The sequence below is a fragment of the Oncorhynchus gorbuscha genome, linkage group LG25 (assembly GCF_021184085.1).
Source record: "Oncorhynchus gorbuscha isolate QuinsamMale2020 ecotype Even-year linkage group LG25, OgorEven_v1.0, whole genome shotgun sequence".
NCBI classification, from domain to species: Eukaryota; Metazoa; Chordata; class Actinopteri; order Salmoniformes; family Salmonidae; genus Oncorhynchus; species Oncorhynchus gorbuscha.
In genome coordinates, this window is record NC_060197.1 from 36,141,443 (window position 1) to 36,163,784 (window position 22,342).

Consider the following 22,342-nt stretch of genomic DNA (forward strand, 5'->3'; position numbering starts at 1 on the left):
ACACGACAGGACAGGGCGAAACGCAATCACAGCATGGTGAATACAATACAAGGAACCGACGGAACAGGAACGGATCACAAAGGAATAAATAGGGACTCTAATCAGGGGAAAGGATCGGGAACAGGTGTGGGAAGACTAAATGATGATTAGGGGAATAGGAACAGCTGGGAGCAGGAACGGAACGACAGAGAGAAGAGAGAGCGAGAGAGTGAGAGAGGGAGGGGGAGAGAGAGGGATAGAACCAAACAAGACCAGCAGAGGGAAACGAATAGCATGGGGAGCACAGGGACAAGACATGACAATAAATGACAAACATGACATGTACAAACAATAGTACGCAAGTATAAACACCATGGGACCACACAGCCATCATACCTCTCAGGAAGGAGACGCGTTCTGTCTCCTAGAGATGAACGTATTTTGGAACGATCCCAGAACAACAGCAAAGGACCTTGTGAAGATTCTGGAGGAAACGGGTACAAAGTATCTATATCCACAGTAAAAACGAGTCCTATATCGACATAATCTGAAAGGCCGCTCAGCAAGGAAGAAGCCACTGCTCCAAAACCACCATTAAAAAAAAGCCAGACTATGGTTTGCAACTGCACATGGGGACAAATATCGTACTTTTTGGAGAAATGTCCTCTGGTCTGATGAAACAAAAATCAAACTGTTTGGCCATAATGACCATTGTTATGTTTGGTGGAAACTTGCAGAACTTGAAGGACACCATCCCAACTGTGAAGCATGGGGGTGGCAGCATCAGCTCTGTCAGGAGGAATGGGCCAAAATTCACCCAACTCATTATGGGAAGCTTGTGGAAGTCTACCTGAAATGTTTGACGCAAGTTAAACAATTTAAAGGCAATGCTACCAAATACTAATTGAGTGTATGTAAACGTCTGACGCACTGGGCATGTGTTGAAATAAATAAAAACTTAAATAAATTGACATTTCACATCCTTAAAATAAAGTGGTGATCCTAACTGACCTAAGACAGGGAATTTTTACTAGGATTAAACGTCTGGAATTTAAGACCTGATCGGAAGACATGTGAAGGATTCCTGGCAATGTTTTTTTTAGAGATTTTGTGTAAATGTCTATTCTTCATATTTGTTAGACGTTGTCTTGAAGGCTTTATGAGCAGCATGTCAAATAAAGTGGTCCCAGCTTTTCTTTAGTTTGTAAGTGTCTTTACTGAATAAAGAACTGATCATTGAAACACAACAGGTTACATTTACTCCTAAATGATCTGCAACTGAGTGTTGTATTCTTGTTAGTCTGTATCCCACTGTCTTCCATTATGTTCAGCTAAGGACACCATGGTTTATATCTGCAATGTTTATTTAAAGGCTCACACACCTGCCATGAAAATACGCTGGTAAAGTGGCCGCCTTCTGTGCCTTGTAGTTTTTAAACGGTTCAGTGCAAGAAGTACAAAAATAAAAAATGCTGTCGCTAAGGCATCAGTAGATAATCCACAAAAACGGTATCTTAAATGACTGTGTTCATGAATTCTATGATATTTTTATTTATTTATTTTTTAAACATTTATTTAACCAGGCAAGTCAGTTAAGAACACGTTCGTATTTTCAATGACGGCCTGGGAACAGTGGGTTAACTGCCTGTTTAGGGGCAGAATGACAGACCTTGTCAGCTCGGGGGTTTGAACTCTCAACCTCTAACCACTAGGCTACACTGCCGTCCCGATATCTTGAATCCCATTCAAAACTGTATTGGACATGGAAGTAAAACGGTCACTTTCACAGCGAATAAATATTTTTTCAATCCACAACAGAACAGACCTTTGTTCAAATCCATGTCTTTTAATACATACATATTTAAATACATAGTGTATTTTCAAATACACTGGCCAAATCAACTTCTATGATTGTCTACCAATGGTATTTCAAAAATATTAAAATCTATTTTCAAATATAACTAAGCATTACAGACAGATGACCTGTGGACATTTGATTTATCTGACAATGCAGATTATTGGTGAGCAAGGGGAGCTGATAGGGGTTCGTTGCTGTTGGACTCATCTGACATGCCATCGTCCTCAACTGAGGAGAGGTCAGGTTCCGAGGCCAAGTCTGAGAAGGTGAAGTCTGGTACCTGCCAATGGAAAATGCAACTAAGTCCAACAAATGAAACAGCCTAATGGTATGTTCTTAAGACTACAAATAAATACAGGGAGTGTTGCATCATTCTTGCAAAACCTAGTCCTGGAAAAACATACCACTACTGTTCAGTTAGTTGAATCACTCAACTCCATATCCAAGATATCTCAATGCATTACACACACAATTCACTGAAGCGGAAGATGGGTGCGACAATGTATAAAAACACCAAATTCCAATTTCTCATGCTTTCAAACCGGTGTATTTTCAAGGCAGCAAGACAACACACAGATATATTAACCCATTTATTAGACTTTTATAAAGATGAAAGCATACATGGTTATGCGCTAACATGAGTCTATAACTACTATATGGCAAGTTATGATTACAACAGGATATAAAATGATGTCAAAAACAACTATCAAAAGCACTGTGCTGCATAAGACAAGGCATGGGCAAATGTAGCTAGATTATTGAGCACACATGGAGCAACGTTCAGTTGGAATGCCTAAATATTGTCAAACAGTATGTCAACATTTATTCATCAACATGCTGAATAAATGCAGGCTCATTAGTGTGACTCAGGGATGTTTGATGAAGGAATAATACTATGGGATATGATAGAAAGTCGTTAAACAGGCAGCTAGTGCTTAAGAGTCCATGGATTTCATCTCCACCTCTGCGGGGGCTGGTGTTTTCTGGGACGGGGAAGATGCAGCGGTGTGGGGTGGGGCCAGCCGGGGGTAAAAGGGACCTACCAGCCAGTTGAGGGGTGTGTTGTTCACCAGGTAGTCCATGACGTCATCCAGCGACTCCTTCATCTTGTTCAGCTGGGCCTTGCTGCTGGCTAGAACGCCATCCGACAGGTCACCGAACGCCGACGCCTTGCTGAAGCTGGAGTAGATTTGTGAGGCAGAGTGGCTAAGGGACAGCGCCTCCTCCTGGATGTTTTGTGGAAGGCCCTGCAGACCAGAGACTAGAGCCAGGCACGTTGTCTGCAGCTGCTGAGTGAGGGAGCGCGCCATCGCCAGGGTCCTCGATTCTATGTTCTGGGGGAGAAATGAGGATGTCCATTTAATGAATCTATGTTCCCATTAAAATAGTCTTTCCCCAATGATTAGCCAAATAAAATAACTGAAATATGCAATTTAGATGCAACCTGCCAGAGGGTAGATGTACAATATGACTTGGCTAAAATAGTATTTTATGAGACTGCTCTTTGGAACGTGATCATTACCTCTGCCTCATTGCCATCTTCTTCATTAGACTTCCACTCGACCAGGGAGCTCAGTTTGCCTTTCACCTTCTGGTTAGCTCCGTCAATATTCTTTCTGGCGTAATCAATCTAAAAGGGTTGGGGGGAAAAAATATATCATGTTCCATCCATACAAAAATTGTTTGTATTCTGTCTCAGTGTAAAATAAGTCTCATGAGATCTATAGGATCTTCATTTTCAATCATTTGAAAGAAAGGTAATCTCCTCATCCTCTGAAAATGTCCACATTCTATGGACAATTAAAGTTCTCGATTTCCACAATTTGATGTCACTCACCAGGTCCACAGTGTGGTTGAGCTGTGAGATGGACTCCTGGCTGCGCTGCTTGGTGTCTTTGATCTGGGCCAGGGCCTTGTGGTACGCTCTCTTACGCAGCTTGGTAGACAGAGAGCCCAGACGAACATAGTAGTTAGGTGCATCCTTGGCCACGTCGAACCCTTTCACCGTTTTAGCCTCCATTTCTGTCCAGATGAAAAGAGGAGCATGAAATAAAGCATTGCATTACTTTGAAAGTTTTGTGTAAACATTTTTTTTATTTTTTTTAAGCGCCTTATAAAATCATTATTGTAATCATCATAAATACTGACCTTGTATGTGTTTAGAAGTTAGCATGCATTGTGAATATTTTCACACATTCTAGGAAATGGATTTATGAGTAGTTCACTTTCTAACAGAGTCCATTGACAACATTTATGTTTTGGATTGTAGGAAAACATTGTGTACAGGATTATGCCCACTGAGCCACAAGTTAGAAGTCTGACACTCACCCAGCTCGTCCTCAGTGCGAGGCAGGTACCGGTCCACCAAGAGCTCAGAGGTGGTGAGGGCCGTCTCCATTCCGCTACTGACCATCTGGGCCATGCGGCTCTCCATCACCGTGTTTACGCTACCACTGACCGCAGCCCGGGTCATCTGCACGCTGTCCTGCACAGCGCCCCTGGTCCGGTCCACAGCGCTAGTCAAGGTGTGAGACACACTGTCCTTGGCCCCCGTGACGGTGACAGACATCACGTCTTTGGCACCGGTCACTGCATCCTTGGTGTTGGCAACAATCTAAACAGGAAGATTTGAATTGAGAAAAAAATTGTCATTTTTTTCAGTTTATCCTTCATTTAAAAAGTGAGATCACATCGAGGTTGACATCTGATTTTCAAGTGAGCCCTGTGCTTTAAATGACCTCTAACTGACTAGACACTTTTTTACGACACAGGGAGAGCCAGATCCAAATGGGTGACCCGTCACTGGTTGTCATTACTCCTCCCTCTACGGTTGGCCTCCCTGACTGGCATGCGCTTGATTCGTTGTGAAGTGTGTTGTCGCGTTGCCAGTCAGTGCTAAGTAAAGACTGGGCATTGAGTCATCACATACCTGATCAGAAGGCTGGTGCAGGATTGGCAAGGTCTTCTCAATCTTATCCAAACCTTTACAGGCCAGGTCATTGGCCATGGCAACTGGGGTCAGAAAAAGGCAGAAAAGAATGAGCTAAATGTATCACATTCAAGGTTGGGAAGGGAGAGTAATAATTTGTATCACTACACATAAATACATACAAAAGAAAAAGTCTTACTGCTTCAAGGCAAAGCCTTACACATTACTGGGTAAAAGGTCATGTTGTTGAGCAACAGCTCAGAGATGACTGGCCAGACTTCATGCTCCTTACAAATGAGGAAGTCGGACTCAATCTTCTCATCGTCACAAAAGGCTTGGCAGTTGACCTTTGTGTTAGTAATAAGCATGTGCTTATTCTGGCATCTCACAATAGAGTATTTTATTCTGTTTTTTAGGGTTCTGGATTTTACCAATGAATCAAACAGATAACTCTATGTAGGTCTACATTAGTGAAAGTATACCAGGTTGCTATAGATTTGGAGATGGCTAGATTCTTACTTTGTGGCTCCAGCTTGCCGATGATGGGCGCTGCACCAGTGAGGGCCACAGTGGTGATGGTTCGCACCCCCAGCTCGGCCACCTCGCACATGGACTTGAGGTAGGGGTGGTTATCCTTGGTGGTGCAGTAGGCACTGGACACCATGTCATAGGTGGAGCTCACCAAGGGGAGGTTGGCCACCCTCTCAACCACATTCTGGTGACAGTTGAAAGTGGATGTTAGAACACTCGGTCAACAAAATACAAAGTACAAAAAAATACTAGGTTACAGGTTGCTAAGGAGGTTAGGATGAGCAACCCAAATCATATCCATTGGAGGCAATTAGCAAAATAATGATTGTGAATCCATGTCTGGGATACTGGTCCTGCCTACAGTAGTATAGTGTAAAACTTGCTAGGATTTTTCACAATACTGGACAAGAAAACACAGAATCAATAAAAATAAGTAATTATCAATGCCATGTTAGTTATTTGAATTTGTGTATGTTATATTCTGCTTTCATGTTTTATTTTTAGATACTTTAGTCCCAAAGTCAAACCTGATTATTGACGACTTCAACTGACTCCATGTCTGCAAACATAGGCAAGAGGAGAAAAGTAAATGTTATACAAAATTAAATCAGTCGTTTCATTAAAAAGATAAAAAGAGAACTAGTTGATTATTATTATTTTCTGCTGACGAGACGAATTAAACTATCTACCTCTGTATGTTCTGACATACCCCACGACAGCATACACATTAGTGCAAGTGATATTGATTGATACAGTATAGCAAAGTTTACAGCAGCGCAGTCAAAATCGAAAGATGAACTCTCACGTTCGGACAGTTTTCCACAAATCACAACCACCGTCACTCATAAGCTGCCTATATAATAAAAACTATGAAAAATGTACCTACCAAATCTGTTGGGTAACTTTGGTAAATGATGTTCCCAGCAGTATAGTAACTCACTCTATATCAGGTTTGATTTGACAGTGAACAGACAGCGTCCGTATTTATAATATCTGCTTCTCGCGAGATATTGCTCATAACTTGACGTGGTCGCCACTAAAAAATCTAGGGCAAAGGTAACGGGCATGAACTTCCCTGCATCACTTGAGAATAAATGATGTCAGACATACATTGTATGTGCTTTATACTTGATAGTCAACATCTAGTGTATATCCCATAGTGATATGGTCTACTTATTTCAGTGCATACAATGTCATAACTTTCTGCTGTTTGGATTCTATTCTATGCTGTTTATGTTCAGAGAATATCTTTGAATCATAATCCCTAAAAGTAGGTGCTGGCCATTTTGGATTATATCCCGAGCAAAAAGTCATAGGATTCCATAGACTGAACAGCTATTGAACCTGGATTTTACAGTACTTGAGTCTTTACAGTGATGGGTGTCAGAATAATGGATACTTTTATCGAAACGTTTAGGTTGTATGGTACAGTCATTGGGCCCTGGACAGTGTGCCTATAATTACAATGCCTGTAATTAAGTGTAATTCATCTTTAGGCTGAGTCATCATGCCATGTGATTTTGAAATACTCAATACTTTGGTGTTACTCAATTAATTATTCCCCAGTTGGCTATTATTTTTGGCCATGCTCAAACGTCTGGTTTAAATAGATATTGAACTAAGATACTGATATTTTCTACATAACTGAACTAAACCCCATTTCCTTTGCCTTTTATAGTTACAAGCAGGAAGGTAGTGGTAAAATAGGATAAATTCTGAACACCATGGGTAAATAGGTGGGCATAAATCAATTAGCAACAAAAAAATGTAACCTTTATTTAACTAGGTAAGTCAGTTAAATAACAAATTGTTATTTACAATGACGGCCTACACCGGCCAAACACAGACGACACTGGGCCAATTGTGCGCCACCCTATGGACTCCCAATCACGGCCGGTTGTGATACAGTCTGGATTCGAACCAGGGTGTCTGTAGTGATGCCTCTAGCACTGAGAGGCAGTGCCTTAGACCGCTGCACCCTTCGGGAGACCAAATGATCTATAATAATAGGTGGTTAACCCTATTCACCAAATAAAAAAGTGGGTAAAAACAAAGTTTACACTCCACTACGTCACTGGTTATAAAATGTAGGCTAGAACCTTCCAATGACTAAGTGACGTTTGTGATTACTACACTGTACTGGTGTGGACTATGATACAATTACATAGTGTATTATAATCCAGAATGGATCATCATATAATTTTAATTGCCCAGCATGATGTGATGACAAGCAAAGTACAACCTATGGATCAAGAACAAACAATGAATGTCATCACTTTTTTTCATTCACTTTGTGATGTCACCATTGTACTAGTAGTTACTGATGTCTTGAATCTTATACTATAAGTGCTCTAGACCTATACATATCATAGACAATAAGCGATATTTGCATTTGGAAATATTAGGAAAGTCTAATGCAGCTTTAACTAATCAACAAGTTGAAGTTGTCTAGCAGCAATGCATAATCAATGTGTAACTTTGTGTTTTTGTCACATTGGGTTTTGTTATTAGGCCTAGGCTATGTCTAGCATGTGACATGAGAAACTGACAAGATGATGTATTTGTACAGGATGTGGTAGGTTTTGTAATCCCAACTTTATATAAATGTTTACTCAATGTTGATTGATAGTGAAATCAGCTCCAATGGCCTGTTAAGTGTTATCAAAGTTCAATGTCCTATTTTGACTTCCTTGACTGCATCTGTCATGCCACAGCTTTACAGTTTAAAGTTAACTCTCTCACTCTCTCTCTCTCAATGTGATTCAATCATGTAATATGAAACCAAGCAGGTAGTACGATTGTGATTGTGTTGATAATGAAAGAAACAGGATATGGCTGCCTCTGTGTGGACTTTTTGAGACATTGCAGGCTAAGATTGTTAATGCTTTTGGATTAGGGTCCCCTCACTACGTACTGTATTATGGGCCTTATGCCCAGCTATGCATTAATGGCATAATGGAATTGATTTAATATAGGTTGAGGTCACTATGACAAATCCACAGAAATATAATGAGAACAGCCCAGATATCAATGTCATAAAGTCTGTCACATCCAAAGAATGTGTTCCAATTCTATGATCACACTCGTGGAACAAGCCTAATTATGACACAAAAACAATAGCACATTCTCGAATATGAAATTGCAAGCTTGGAATCATTATTCTCTCAAAACACTGCCGAAACCATGGCAATCCAATGCATGTGCCAGATATGCACCTGCGTGTAGGTACCAATATCCCTACCGACCGGTGCACTCACCCAGCGCTTTCAGCTGCTGTCTACTGCTTTTTTTGGCTAGGAAAGGGTAACAGATGGACAGCACTGCAACTACGACACGGCCTAGGTCATGGAGATCGCACACTGACTCAAAATCTGCTGCAACATGTCTCATGGCCTATTATAACTGGTAACCTACACTGACTGTACAAAACATTAGGGGAACACCTTCCTAATGTTGAGATGCACCCCCTTTTTCCCTCAGAACAGCCTCAATTCATCGGAGCGTGGATTCTACAAGGTGTCGGGTGCTGGCCCATGTTGACTCCAATGCTTCCCACATTTGTGTCAAATTGTCCTTTGGGCGGTGGACCATTGTACTTTGGGCGGTGGACCATTCTTGAGACACACAGGAAACTGTTGAGTGTGAAAAACCCAACAGAGTTGCAGTTTTTGACACAAACCAGTGCGCCTGGCACCTACCATACCCCGTTCAAAGGCACTTAAATATTTTGTCTTGCCCATTCAACCTCTGAATGACACACATACACAATCCATGTCTCAAGGTTTAAATATCCTTTCATATGTCTCCGCCCCTTCATCTACACTGATTGAAGTGACATCAATAAGGGATCATAGCCTTCACTTTGATTTACCTGGTTAGGCTATGTCATGGAAAGTGCAGGGGTTCCTAATGTTTTGTACCGTCAGTGTATGTCAATCATTCATTTCCACTCCAATTTCGTAATTGGAGTGGACATGGAATGACCTATATAGCTGCTATTCATTCATTTAAATGTAACTATTTTTGTTTACTAAAAGTAGCTGGACTTTATGTAATCCATTTCCACCACAAAAACCCTAAAAAGATCCTCTAGTACAGAGCAAAAGGACAGCCGCGTCCAGAACTTCTCACCCTCATCAAATATGGACAGCGCTGCGTCTTCGCTCAGTGCTTCAAACGCGCCAGTTTGAGAGGGAGTAATCCACTTGCATTTATTTTTTAGAAGCGCTCTGTCACTACGCACTTCATTTGTAGCCTACTACAACACAATACATGTTCTTCTGGTCAATAATTTCAAAGCTGTTTGGTACGATGGATTGGGTCACAACGCCCGAGCGTAAAGATGCGCAGGGATATTCCATGAGGGCGATGTTTCAAGGTATATCCAGAATTTGGAGATGCCCACCTTTGCCAAGGAGGTAAGATTAATGTTTAATCTTTGCGGTCGTTAATACATCGGAGTTCCTATCTGATCGTGCATGGGGTGCGAGTTATATTCTGGTGATAGCGAGAGTAAACTATATGACTGATAAATCGTTGATGAAAGGAAGAAAAAACTGGGTATGGGTTGTAATGCATGTTTACTTGAAGGTAGGGTAGGCTTAGCGCTATGCCTTCCAAAAGAATGCAAACATACTGACTGAACTGATTAAACGACATTATCAAGTTTACGGGCTGTAGACTTGATTTCCATGCTGTGTGGGAGCAAATAATAATTATTTGAATGTAGCTGAGAGACACAAAATAACTGGAGATCAATATAATTTCAATATTTTTCTGATAAGAAAAACTACATTCCATTACTGTTTTGAACACCAACTTGGCCTAAAGCATATTCTCAACAACACACTCTCTTGGCCATTCTAACCAATCCCAACACTTAATCACTTTTTCTTGGTAGGAAGCACCACTGTTTACAAGGATCCCATCCAGAGGAGCCGTGTGTCCTGATCCCAGGCTGCATGGTCTCGGAATACCAGGAAAAGTACTCTGCCTACTGCAACACTGTTGTCCGTGCAGCCAAGAAGCTGAAAAATGAGTACCAGCCAATGGAAGGAAAGATATCCAACATGACCACTTTCAGGTAAGAGACAAACACATAATTCATCAAAGACGATATGATATTCTGATTCTGACAACATTCCCTCTTTAATAGTTTGCGTAGTTCATTCAGTCTGCACGTTGCAAGTCATGAGTGTCACGTCTTTAATGTCTTTCAGGTCAGACTACGTGGCCCATGAAGTGACCCAGAGGCCACCAAAGGTCACCAAGTTGTATGTGCCACCTGATGGGAGAATGAGACACAGCAGCACTTACGTCAGGGACTACCCAACTCACCCTGTTCAGAAGCACATCGTGACCAAGCCAGATGGGTACCATCCGCCCACAGCAAAGATGGTTGCCCAGTCTTTATACAAAGGTACAGTATGTGCGTCTTCGGGAATGTCATCAGATACCAATAACCTATAGACTTCAAATGAAAAAAGTCCTCTCTTTCATTATTATTTTCAGAGGATTTTCGAGCATGGCAAATCCAGAAAGTCCAACCCTACAGGACGCGTGACAACCTGAAGTTGAACAACAGCAAATTTGAGGTGACCACCACCTATCAAGACGAATTCTGCTACAAGGGCCCAGCCGAGGCCAGGGAGAGATTCAAACCAGCCCCCGATGCCCCAGAGACCCTGCCCTTCGATGGCGCCACCAACTACCAGACGCAGTATATGTCCCATCCTGTCTAGCCCAGGCAGCCCAAGGAGAAGGCTGTCTACAGGCCCACCAGCGCCCCCCTCAATGGGGTCTCCACCTACAGGCAGGACTCTCTGGGCCTGCCGGCCAAGCCTGTCAAGCCCTTCAGGGCCAAGGTGGCTTGGGAGAGCAGCCCGGCAATCTTTCAGGGGACCACCGAGTTCCATGATCAGTACAAGTCCTGGCCCCTGAAGCCCAAGCACCGGCACCATGCTCTGGGCACTATGGTTGGTCTGCCCACAGCTCATGCTGACCATGTCGGTCAGCTCATGCTGACTCCCGGTCGAGGCCTGGACAAAGGAGGCCAGGGCACCCCTCCAGACCAGGTCCACCATGAAGGAGCACTACCGTGCCTGGGACATGTTGCGTCCCCGCCCCCCTTTACACGCAGATGAGCTAGAGAAACCCATGGGGGCTTTCGCCAAGACCACCACCTTCCACTCAGCATACACACCCAAGACAGCCCACACAGACGCTGCTGAGTCCCCAGGCCATGAATGAAGACTCTGTCTGTCGCCCCACCTACACGCCCAAGGAGATCCCATCTTTCCCAGCCTGGGATGGCTGTCCTCCTGGCTTTGAGTACAGCTCCTTGGGGGCTGGAGGACACAGGCTGTACCGGACCATCTCGATACAGGAAACAGGGCCGAGTCAGCTGGCCGCAGCCATGAGCGATAAGTCTCCTTACTCCCACAGCAAGAAGAGCTGCATGGTCCCCAGCCAAGCCAAGAGGGTGCCAGAGTCCTGACTACTAACCTGTACACACACAGCTAGCTAGAGGACTTTCTTATTTTTCTATTAAAATAGAGCACCTTTGGTATTTTTTTAGTCACATTTAAAAAAATGTGAATGCTAGTTGTGCATTTTATTTATTTTATACAGACATCAGAAATTCTTACTTGAACATTACATCGTTAAGCTTTTTGCTATTTTATGTTACCTAAGTTAACAATGTGGACACGAACATAAAAGATCAGACACCATATAGCATAGTAACGCAACAGATGCAGCAGAATGTGTGTACCAGCAATATAATAATTGAAGTTTTTATTAATGAGCTGAATAAAAAGCCAGTCCATTAAAGGCCCAATGCAGCTGTTTTTTTATCTCAATGTCAAGTCATTTCTGGGTAACACTCCATCCTGGTTACTGTGTTATCTGGGTGAGGGTGGTAAGTACCTTAGTGTGATTGTTTTCAATGAAAATGGTCAAAAAGAAACAAAAATAGCTTCTTAGCAAAGAGCAATTTCTCAAGCAAGAAACTGTCTGGGAGTGGTCTGTGTGGGGACGGGAAAACTGAAAACAGGCTGTTATTGGCAGAGAGGTTTGGAACTCTTTGTTGGTCTATTAACTCATTTATCTCCTGGTGTTGTCTCCAGGCAGGCTGAAACTCCATCCCACCAAAACTGGCAGAAATTTCAAACAGCACTTTAACTAAAAGGGCATTTTCACAGTGTGGAAACGCATAAAACACACGAAATTCACTTTTTTTTTTTTTTTTTTTACTTCACTGGGCCTTTAACCACCAAAATGTATGTTTATTAATTAGAAAATAGGTACATTACTTCAAAAAGAAAAGTTAATCGGTGCCATGACAAATTACAGAAAACAGATCTTGGGCGAAGCTCTGAGCAAGTTTTGACATCCTATGTACAGCATATATACATTCATATTTCATAACTGAAATCTGGGCAGCTCTCACTACAACACAATAAAAGAAGACTAGTGAGCGAACCTATTCGCAATTTCAATAATGCAGCTGCTTTCTGCTTGTAGAACATACATAACCTTCCAGTTAGTGGAACTGAAACTACATTGGACAGAATGGCTGTTTAAAAAATAAACACAACGTTACCATGACTTATTAAAATTCAATTTAAAAACCATGGCTTCTCTGCTTGTACCACTCATGAACAGTAAATCAAAAACATCAAACTATTTAGGAATGACAAAATGGCTGACATTTCAATAAACTCTTAGGGAAGAAAATGATTCAGAAAAGAAAGGACGCACAGTAGATCTTGACAATCTTGATCAGTCTTCCATGAAGCGGATGTGCTTAGTGGCCTCCTTGGCCCGGGCTATGATGATTTTCTCGGCTTTGGAAATGAGCTTGGGCAGAAACAGAGATGAAAGGGAGACGTTGCTCTGTTAAAATCAATTTTAACGCCTAGAATAATATGAGTGAACAACATGCTCATTCAAAAATGGTTTTCCTCAAAAGAAAAAGGTTGGGTGCTGCTAGAGATACTTGTAAATAATCCATAAAAAATGTAAATAGGACGGAACTCTACCTTCTCTGTGCCCCGTTTCTTGTCTCTGGGCCGGTTCAACTTAGCTTGGCGGTCCACCAGGATCTTCTGCCAGTACCTTTGTTCATGGTCGCCTACAAGTACAAATTAATGAAGAAATGAGCAATTGTCCATTTCAATGTAACCACCAGCCCTTCCACTGGAACGCAGCAGCACATGAAAACACACCCAAACATCTCTTTCCAAAGTGCAACAAATAATTCAGCTACATTCTTCTCTTATTTTGGTTAAGATGTCCTTCATGAATATGCTTTCTTGATCCTCAAATTAAGATGCAGTAAGGAGACTCGAAAAACGTCATATATAATAATTGAATAATAATATATAATAATTCATTACTGTATGAAATATTATAATAATAAAATGCCATTGAGCAAATGCTTTTATCCAAAGGGACTTCGTCATGTGTGCATATTACGTATTGGTGGTCCCGGGAATCAAACCCACTATCCTGGCATTGCAAGAGCCATGCTCTACCAACAGAGACAGAGGACCAGCAATTGTTAATTAACAAAGATATTATAGTGCATTTGGAAAGTATTCAGACCCCTTGACTTCTTCCATATTTTGCTACGTTACAGCCTTATTCTAAAATTTATTAAAATGTTTTTTCCCCTCAAAATCTAAACATAATATACCATACCAGGCTTTTAGAAATGTTTGCAAATGTATAAGAAAGAAAAAAAAGAAAAATCACATTTACCTAAGTATTCAGACCCTTTGCTCAGTACTTTGTTGAAGCACCCTTGGCAGCAACTACAGCCTTGAGTCTTCTTGGGTATGAAGCTACAAGCTTGGCACACCTGTATTTGGAAAGTTTCTCCCATTCTTCTCTGCAGATCCTCTCAAGCTGTCAGGTTGGATGGAGAGTGTCGCTGGACTAGAGGTCGACCGATTAATCGGAATGGTCGATTAATTAGGGCCCATTTCAAGTTTTCATAATTTGTATTTTTGGAAATCGATCATGGCCGATTACATTGCACTCCACGAGGTGACTGTGTGGCAGGCTGACTACCTGTTATGCGAGTGCAGCAAGGAGCCAAGGTAAGGTGCTAGCTAGCATTAAACGTATCTTAGAAAAAACAATCAATCTAACATAATCACTAGTTAACAACACATGGTTGAGTATATTACTAGTTTAGCTAGCTTGTCCTGCGTTGCATATAATCGATGCGGTGCCTGTTCATTTATCATTGAATCACAGCCTACTTCGCCAAACGGGTGATTCAACAAGCGCATTCACGAAAAAAAGCAGTCGCTGCACCAATGTGTACCAAACCATAAACATCAACACCTTTCTTGAAATCAATACACAAGTAAATATTTTTAAACCTGCATATTTAGTTAATATTGCCTGCTAACATGAATTTCTTTTAACTAGAGAAATTGTGTCACTTCTCTTGTGTTCTGTGCAACAGAGTCAGGGGATATATGCAGCAGTTTGGGTCGCCTGCTCGTTGCGAACAGTGTGAAGACTATTTCTTCCTAACAAAGACAGCCAACTTCGCCAAACGGGGGATGATTTAACAAAAGCGCATTTGCAAAAAAAGCACAATCATTGCAAGAATGTACCTAACCATAAACATCAATGCCTTTCTTAAAATGTATATATTTTTAAACCTGCATATTTAGTTAAGAGAAATTCATGTTAGCAGGCAATATTAAACTAGGAAAACTGTGTCACTTCTCTTCCATTCATTGCACGCAGAGTCAGGGTATTTGCAGCAGTTTGGGCCACCTGGCTCATTGCGAACTAATTTGCCATAATTTTACATAATTATGGCATAACATTGAAGGTTGTGCAATGTAACAGGAATATTTAGACTTCTGGATGCCACCCGTTAGATAAAATACCGAACGGTTCCGTATTTCACTGAAATAATAAACTTTTTTGTTTTGGAAAATTATAGTTTCCGGATTTGACCATATTAATGACCTAAGGCTCGTATTTCTGTGTGTTATTATATTATATTTAAGTCTATGATTTGATAGAGCAGTCTGACTGAGTGGTGGTAGGTAGCACCAGGCTCGTAAGCATTCATTCAAACAGCACTTTACCGAGTTTGCCAGCAGCTCTTGGCAATGCTTCAAGCATTGCGCTGTTAATGACTTCAAGCCTATCAACTCCCGAGATTAGGCTGGTAATACTAAAGTACCTATTAGAACATCCAATAGTCAAAGGTCTATGAAATACAAATGGTATAGAGAGAAATAGTCCTATAATAACAACAACCTAAAACTTCTTATCTGGGAATATTGAAGACTCATGTTAAAAGGAACCACCAGCTTTCATATGTTCTCATGTTCTGAGCAAGGAACTGAAACGTTAGCTTTTTTACATGGCACATATTGCACTTTTACTTTCTTCTCCAACAAGTATCTAAGTATCTGACTGAGCGGTGGTAGGCAGAAGCAGGCACGTAAACATTCATTCAAACAGCACTTTCTTGGGCTTTGCCAGCAGCTCTTTGTTGTGCGTAAAACATTGAGGTTATTATAACTTCAAATCTATCAACTCCCGAGATGAGGCTGGTGTGACCGAAGTGAAATGACCGGCTAGTTGGCGGGCGCTAATAGCGTTTCAAACTTCAATTACTCTGAGCCTTGGAGTAGTTGTTCCCCTTGCTCTGCATGGGTAACACTGCTTCGATGTGGTGGCTGTTGTCATTGTGTTGCTGGTTTGAGCCCAGGGAGGAGCAAGGAGAGGCACGGAAGCTATACTGTTACACTGGCAATACAAAAGTGCCTATATGAACATCCAATAGTCTCTAAGGTTAATGAAATACAAATGGTATAGAGGGAAATAGTCCTATAATAACTACAACCTAAAACTTCTTACCTGGGAATATTGAAGACTCATGTTAAAAGGAACCAACAGCTTTCATATATGTTCTCATGTTCTGAGCAAGGAACTGAAACGTTAGCTTTTTTACATGGCACATATTGCACTTTTACTTTCTTCTCCAACACTTTGTTTTTACATTAGTTAAAACAAATTGAACATGTTTCATTATTTATCTGAGACTAAATTGATTTTATTGATGTATTATATTAAGTTAAAATAAAAGTGTGTTCATTGTTCATTCAGTATTGTTATATTTGTCATTATTACATATATACACACACACACAGAGGTCGACCGTAGAGATACCAATACCGATTTATTGGAGGTCCTCCAATAAATTGGTATTGAAAAATCATAATCGGTCGACCTCTACACTGGACAGCTATTTTCAGGTCTCTCCAGAGAGGTTTGATCGTGTTTAAGTCCGGGCTCTGGCTGGACCACTCGTGGAAATTCAGAGACTTGTCCCGAAGCCACTCCTGCGTTGTCATGGCTGTATGCTTTGGGTCGTTGTCCTGTTAGAATGTAAACCTTCTCCCCAGTCTGAGGTCCTGGGTGCTCTGGAGCAGGTTTTCATCAAGGATCACTCTGTACTTTGCCTCGATCCTGACTAGTCTCCCAGTCCCTGCCGCTGAAAAACATCACCACAGCATGATGCTGCCACCACCACGTTTCTCCGTAGGGATGGTGCCAGGTTTCCTCCAGACTTGGTGCTTGGCATTTAGGCCAAAGAGTTCGATCTTGGTTTATCATGGTCTGAGAGTCCTTTAGGTGGTGCCTTTTGGCAAACTCCAAGCGGGCTGTCATGTGCCTTTTACTGAATAGTGGCTTCCGTCTGGCCACTCTACCAAAAAGGCCTGAGTGCTGCAGAGACGGTTAATATATAATAATAATAATATATGCCATTTAGCAGACGCTTTTATCCAAAGCGACTTACAGTCATGCGTGCATACATTCTACGTATGGGTGGTCCCGGGGATCGAACCCACTACCCTGGCGTTACAAATCTTCTGGAAGGTTCTCCCATCTCCACAGAGGAACTCTGGAGGTCTGTCAGAGTGACCATTGGTTTCTTAAATCACCTCTCTGACCAAGGCCCTTCTTTCCCGATTGCTCAGTTTGGCTGAGTCTTGGTAGTTCCAAACTTCTTCCATTTAAGAATGATGGAGGCCACTGTGTTTGGGGACCTTCAATGCTGCAAACATTTCCCCAGATCTGTGGCTCGACACAATGCTCTCCCGGAGCTCTGCGGACAATTGCTTCGACCTCGAAGGCTTGGTTTTGCTCCGACCTGCACTGTGAACTGTAGGACCTTATATAGACAGGTGTATGCCTTTCCAAATCACGTACAATTAATTGAATTTACCACAGGTGGACTCCAATCAAGTTGTAGAAACATCTCAAGGATGATCAATGGAAACAGGAGACACCTGAGCTAAATTTCAAGTCTAATAACAAAGGGTCTGAATTAATATGCAAATAAGCTATCTGTTTTTTATTTTTTAATACATTTGCAAAAAAAATCAAAAAATATTTTTCTGCTTTGTCATTATGGTGTATTGTGTGTAGATTGATGAGTAAATCAATTTTAGAATAAGGCTGTAATGTAATAAAAATGTGGGAAAAGTCAAGGGGTCTGAATACTTTCTGAATGCACTGTATATAGCCATTGCCTCTTTTCAGATGTAGTAAATAGTTTATGGCCCCGTTTGAACTCTCCCAAATACATCCATCCCTTCTCCCATCCTTGAAAAAAAAAACACTAATCTAATATGATTTGATCGGCGTGAGCAAGGCTACCTCTGTGTTGCTGTCACTAGTCATGTCAGCGCTTGCCTCAAAGAAGGGAGGAAGAAAGGTTGCAAATAAAGATTATTTGAACAGGGCCCTTGGTGAACTATAGTGGTAGTAGTGGGAGAGTCAGCCTACCAGAAAGGATCTCCAGCTGCCAGCTGTGTTTGTGCTGCAGCTCGGTGCGAGCGTCAATGATGGCCTTGGCCTCTGCTGGAGTCTTGAAGCGGACGTGACCCTCGGCGTCCCCCTCTAGGGTGTCCACATACACCACTGGGGACACCTCAGAGAGAGCGTCCTAGATACACACAAACTTGGAGTTAGAAGAACACATGGCTCTAATAATTTGTATGTGAAACAATGAATGCATAATAAACATGGTAAAAGAAGAGCGTTAAAAGCTCATCTCTACCTTGATGACTTTTCTGCCAGGTAAGGGTGTGGTGTGGGTGATCCTGACGATGCAGCCACTCTCAAACTGAGGGCCAAGGGGGCTCTCCTTTTCACCTGCTTTCTTACTCTCCTCAGCTTAGGAAAAAAAATGGTGAAGAAGACATAATATTGTGTGTGGAAATGGTCAACTGTATGGTAACCGGTTTCAAATGATTTTCAGCATTTATTCTGATGTAATATGTGGACAGCAAACTAACATGTGACTCATTATCAATATGTGGGAGATTTATATGAGAGTATTAGGGGATTTAAACATGCAGAAGTTGTACTACTGACAGATAGGTAAGTAGTGGATAAATATTAGGCACTAACGAGATGTCTGTTTCTGTTGGAGACTGGTGTCCATCTCCATTTTCTCTCCTGCTCCTGCCCCCTTGTGGTGGAACTTGGTCAGGCACGCCTTCAGAGCTCCCATGCTCCTCTTCTGCAGGGTCAGATACTCCACCTTCAACTTCAGCCAGTCTTTCCTTCCATTCAGACAGCAAAAAGGAGTGTGGAGAGAAGGAGGAAGAGAAAGAAGAGAACGAGAGAGAGCAAGCTCTCGATTTGAATAACAATATCTTGTCTAACACTGGGGTATTGGATTGTTCAATAAAGATGCTATGGTTTAGACCAATTTAATTAGGGATTTATTTAGATTAAACCAATGCCATTGGTCTGATTGACTCAGAGCAGGCTATTAGTCATAAAGATGCATGAAGGTTCTTACTTGGAGAGAACCCGGAGAGGAATGACCTCTTCACCAATCTTCGCCCTCTCCTTGTGCTTCTTCTTCCTCTTCCTCTTAGCTTTTAGCAGGGAGTCGTCCATCTTCTCCTCCTCTTCCTCCTCAACCTTGACAGGCAAATCTGAAGACACCAGATTACTATTAGGCATTATTTGTCTCTGCTGACCAGTAGACCATCTTTTGGACTGGATTTTGTCAAACCTGCCCACATGTATTTTCTTGTACCCAAAACCAGTGATTTTATCTGTTCACAAGGAATGTGTAGGTTCAATACAATGAAGATCCTTACCTTTCCCATCGCTCTCCTTCACCTTGTCTTCCTCCGTCACCTTGCCCTCCTCCCCCTCGCTCATCCTTCTCAGTTTAGCGGGCATGTCTCCCTGGACGTCACTCTCTGAGCTTTCCCCTGCCTGGGAGCGCCGTCTCTTCTTCTCTAGCCTTTTGGCCGGGGCCTTATCTGTGCACCCCTCAGGTGCTACAACCTCTGCACCCTCGGCCGTGCATTTCCTCTTCCCGTCAGAGGGCTTAGACTCAGATTCTATTTCTTGTTCTTTGGCCCCGCCCACTGTTGTCTCAGCCTGTGACGGGGTGTCCTCTTTGGTGCTGCCCCGGGACTTCTTCTTCTTCCTCCTTTTCTTTTCCTCTTCCTCATCTGCAAAAAACAGACACACAGTAGTTTAACAGATGGAAAAGGGCTTTAACTTGACACTTAAATGTTGGCACAAAATATGCATTTGTTGTAATTGTGTGTAGTCACTCTGGAGTTGACCAGCAATGCTTTATCCTTCCCAATACCCACCTAGTGTGGTGACCAGGGTGGGTGGATCGGGGATAGGCTTCCTGTTCTTGGTCTTAGGGAAGATGCCAGGTTTCCTGGGGGCGTCCTCTGGAGGGTTGTTCAGCATCTGGACGAGGAGAACATGGTTAGTTCTCTACCTTATTACTAGGTAGGACACATCCATTTGATCACAAAAGTCATTACAGACGAATCTTTATATCTCACCTCTATGGCTTTCTGTGCCTCCTCTTCCGTCTCAAACTCAATGAAGGCGAACCCTTTGGAGTGGCCCGTGGTTTTGTATCTCGGTACACTGACGTAAACCACATTTCCACATTTGGTAAACACTCGTTCTAGCCAGTCGTGTGTTACTTTCTTGGGCAGAAGCTCCTGGAGGGAAAATATATTTAATATAGCGTTTTGTATTCAAAGGACCACATCATGACTTGACAAACATGAACAAAACTGGTATTTACCACATAGACTGTTCGATTGTCTACATCTTTCGGATCCTCTCCAATTGGACGCTGCCGTCGCACTTTAGTTCCCTCTAGGTTGACCTAAAAGACCAAAACAGATCACAGTGAACACCATATGTCTAAGATTTCAATACAAAATTCCAACCAGCAACTGAAAAACAGATTATGTACAGTAATACTTGACCTCAACGACAGATGAATTTTTCAGTGCCCTTGCAATCAATTTGCAATCAGTTGTCAGATTTTTCATTCGGTTGAAGGACGTCAAAACAGATATATCAACATCTGTAGAAAATAAAACCACTGTTAGTTGACAGGAACATAATTCCAAAGGAGCAGTATAGGACAAGTGAGAATAGGATGATTGTTGTATGTTATCCCTTAATCTCCATCACAAATCTGGGCCAAAATTCAACTCTGACCACAAGATAGACAAAACAGTTATTGTTGGTGTTTTCAGCTATGTTAGCGTGGTCCCGGATCTGTTTGTGCTGTCTTGCCATTTGTCAACTCAATGACCATAGGAGTTGGCAAGACAGCACAAACAGATCTGGGATCAGGCAACAGCTACGTAGGATGGGACAATGACGCCAAATGCTGCCCATTACAACTACTTACATCCATCTCGTGACTCCTCAATGAGTCGTCTTAGAAACCTGTCCTTGTGAAGGTTGACATCCCCAAACCAGAAGTCCACCTGCTTCTTCACGTCTGCAAGCAGCTGTTTCACACGGGACCTCTTCTTCTTCTCATTCTCTTTGTTCTTTCCACCTGGGTTCATGGTAGATGACAGGGCACCACCACCTACGACTCTTTCCTCTGTATCTACCATTATGTGTTTAACTACACCTGTGAATGGTCATATCTCATGATATATCTCATACTCATGGCTGAGTAACATTGCACTGAAGGTATTGGCATTCATTCATCATTAGTTATTTAGTGTTTTGAATTCTACAAGTGAGAACACGGAGTCTACGTTATGTAGCTAATGTGCATGCTTATATGTATTTAGCTCATTCGAACAAAGTTAGCTAACAACCTAATTAAACGTTAACTTCCTAGCGACTTACTCAGTCTAACAAATAACAGTATGGCTGTTTCAAAAGATTTTAGAAGGTAGCAAATCAAACAGAAGACATTACCTTATTATCTGCGGCAATAAGTAATCATTTAGCTAGCTATATTTTAGAATTCAGAGCTACTGGCGTGTATGTTTCGTTTTCCAGTGAGGTCCTCGCACAGTTGAGAAACAGTCGGAGTCGCTCAACCTTTCTTGACGAATAATTAATTAGTTAACACACTATAATTTAGCAAATTAGTATACCCAAATTACAAATGTGATTATACATATTAGTGGAAATGCGTTAAACACAGGTAATAGTACCAAAAGCTAAATTAGATGGTCTGTATTTCTCTAAAAAGGCTTTCCTTTGGAAACCTATTTTGTCTCTTGTTGATGACGTTTCCTCCACGGTAATACGAAAAAAAGGAGCGAAATACAAAAATACGTGTTCGAGAGGATCAAAACCATAATGTGTCATGGGTAAATTGTGACTGACTGACGGATCTACAAATAACAATGAGATGTATTTAGGATGCAAGGTTCTTTGTATTGTAGATGAGTCATTCGGAAATCGGCTGCAATGTAGAACAAGCCTACAGACACATCGTTATGTCATGTACAACTAAACATAATCAAAACCTTCTATTTTGCTACCATTTAGATTAGAACCTTGGAGACAGTGGCATGAGCACGTGTCGTTGTTTCCCCCTAGTTTGCCTTAAAGCTAAAATCCTTAATTCGTTTTTCAGCTAAACAGCACTGCTGCCCAGCCCCTTTTTCTATAGGCCTATTACTAAGGGATGAGGTTGGCTCTATGGTGAACAAACCATGTTATGGATTTAGAAT

The 22,342-nt window shown here is 41.8% G+C and overlaps 3 protein-coding genes across 4 annotated transcripts; 1 reads left to right on the forward strand and 2 right to left on the reverse strand.

Annotated features, from left to right (window-relative positions):
* Positions 1 to 1,810: 1,810 nt before the first annotated feature.
* On the reverse strand, positions 1,811 to 6,293 carry LOC124014295 (perilipin-2-like). Of its 2 annotated transcripts, XM_046329121.1 has the most exons (9): positions 6,184 to 6,293; positions 5,825 to 5,856; positions 5,286 to 5,481; positions 4,767 to 4,849; positions 4,166 to 4,451; positions 3,675 to 3,859; positions 3,360 to 3,467; positions 2,881 to 3,171; positions 1,811 to 2,117 (listed from the first exon to the last, which is right to left on the reverse strand). In XM_046329121.1, the coding sequence occupies exons 2-9, from the start codon at positions 5,852 to 5,854 to the stop codon at positions 1,995 to 1,997; spliced, it is 1,302 nt and encodes a 433-aa protein (XP_046185077.1). In that variant the 5' UTR covers positions 5,855 to 5,856; positions 6,184 to 6,293; the 3' UTR covers positions 1,811 to 1,994. The 2 variants fall into 2 exon arrangements, with proteins under 2 accessions (XP_046185077.1, XP_046185078.1); XM_046329122.1 differs by lacking the exon at positions 1,811 to 2,117 and having other exon boundaries at positions 2,415 to 3,171.
* Positions 6,294 to 9,450: 3,157 nt separating this feature from the next.
* On the forward strand, positions 9,451 to 11,531 carry LOC124014467 (stabilizer of axonemal microtubules 1-like). Its single transcript, XM_046329511.1, has 4 exons — positions 9,451 to 9,715; positions 10,198 to 10,380; positions 10,517 to 10,716; positions 10,809 to 11,531. Exons 1-4 carry the CDS (start codon positions 9,570 to 9,572, stop codon positions 11,036 to 11,038), a joined length of 759 nt encoding a protein of 252 aa, XP_046185467.1. The 5' UTR covers positions 9,451 to 9,569; the 3' UTR covers positions 11,039 to 11,531.
* Positions 11,532 to 12,567: 1,036 nt separating this feature from the next.
* larp7 (La ribonucleoprotein 7, transcriptional regulator) lies at positions 12,568 to 22,194 on the reverse strand. The gene is made up of 13 exons (XM_046329509.1): positions 21,576 to 22,194; positions 21,049 to 21,279; positions 20,615 to 20,715; positions 20,428 to 20,511; positions 20,177 to 20,341; positions 19,973 to 20,078; positions 19,463 to 19,825; positions 19,156 to 19,294; positions 18,759 to 18,913; positions 18,406 to 18,521; positions 18,132 to 18,291; positions 13,340 to 13,431; positions 12,568 to 13,157 (listed from the first exon to the last, which is right to left on the reverse strand). Exons 2-13 carry the CDS (start codon positions 21,260 to 21,262, stop codon positions 13,080 to 13,082), a joined length of 1,773 nt encoding a protein of 590 aa, XP_046185465.1. The 5' UTR covers positions 21,263 to 21,279; positions 21,576 to 22,194; the 3' UTR covers positions 12,568 to 13,079.
* Positions 22,195 to 22,342: the final 148 nt, after the last annotated feature.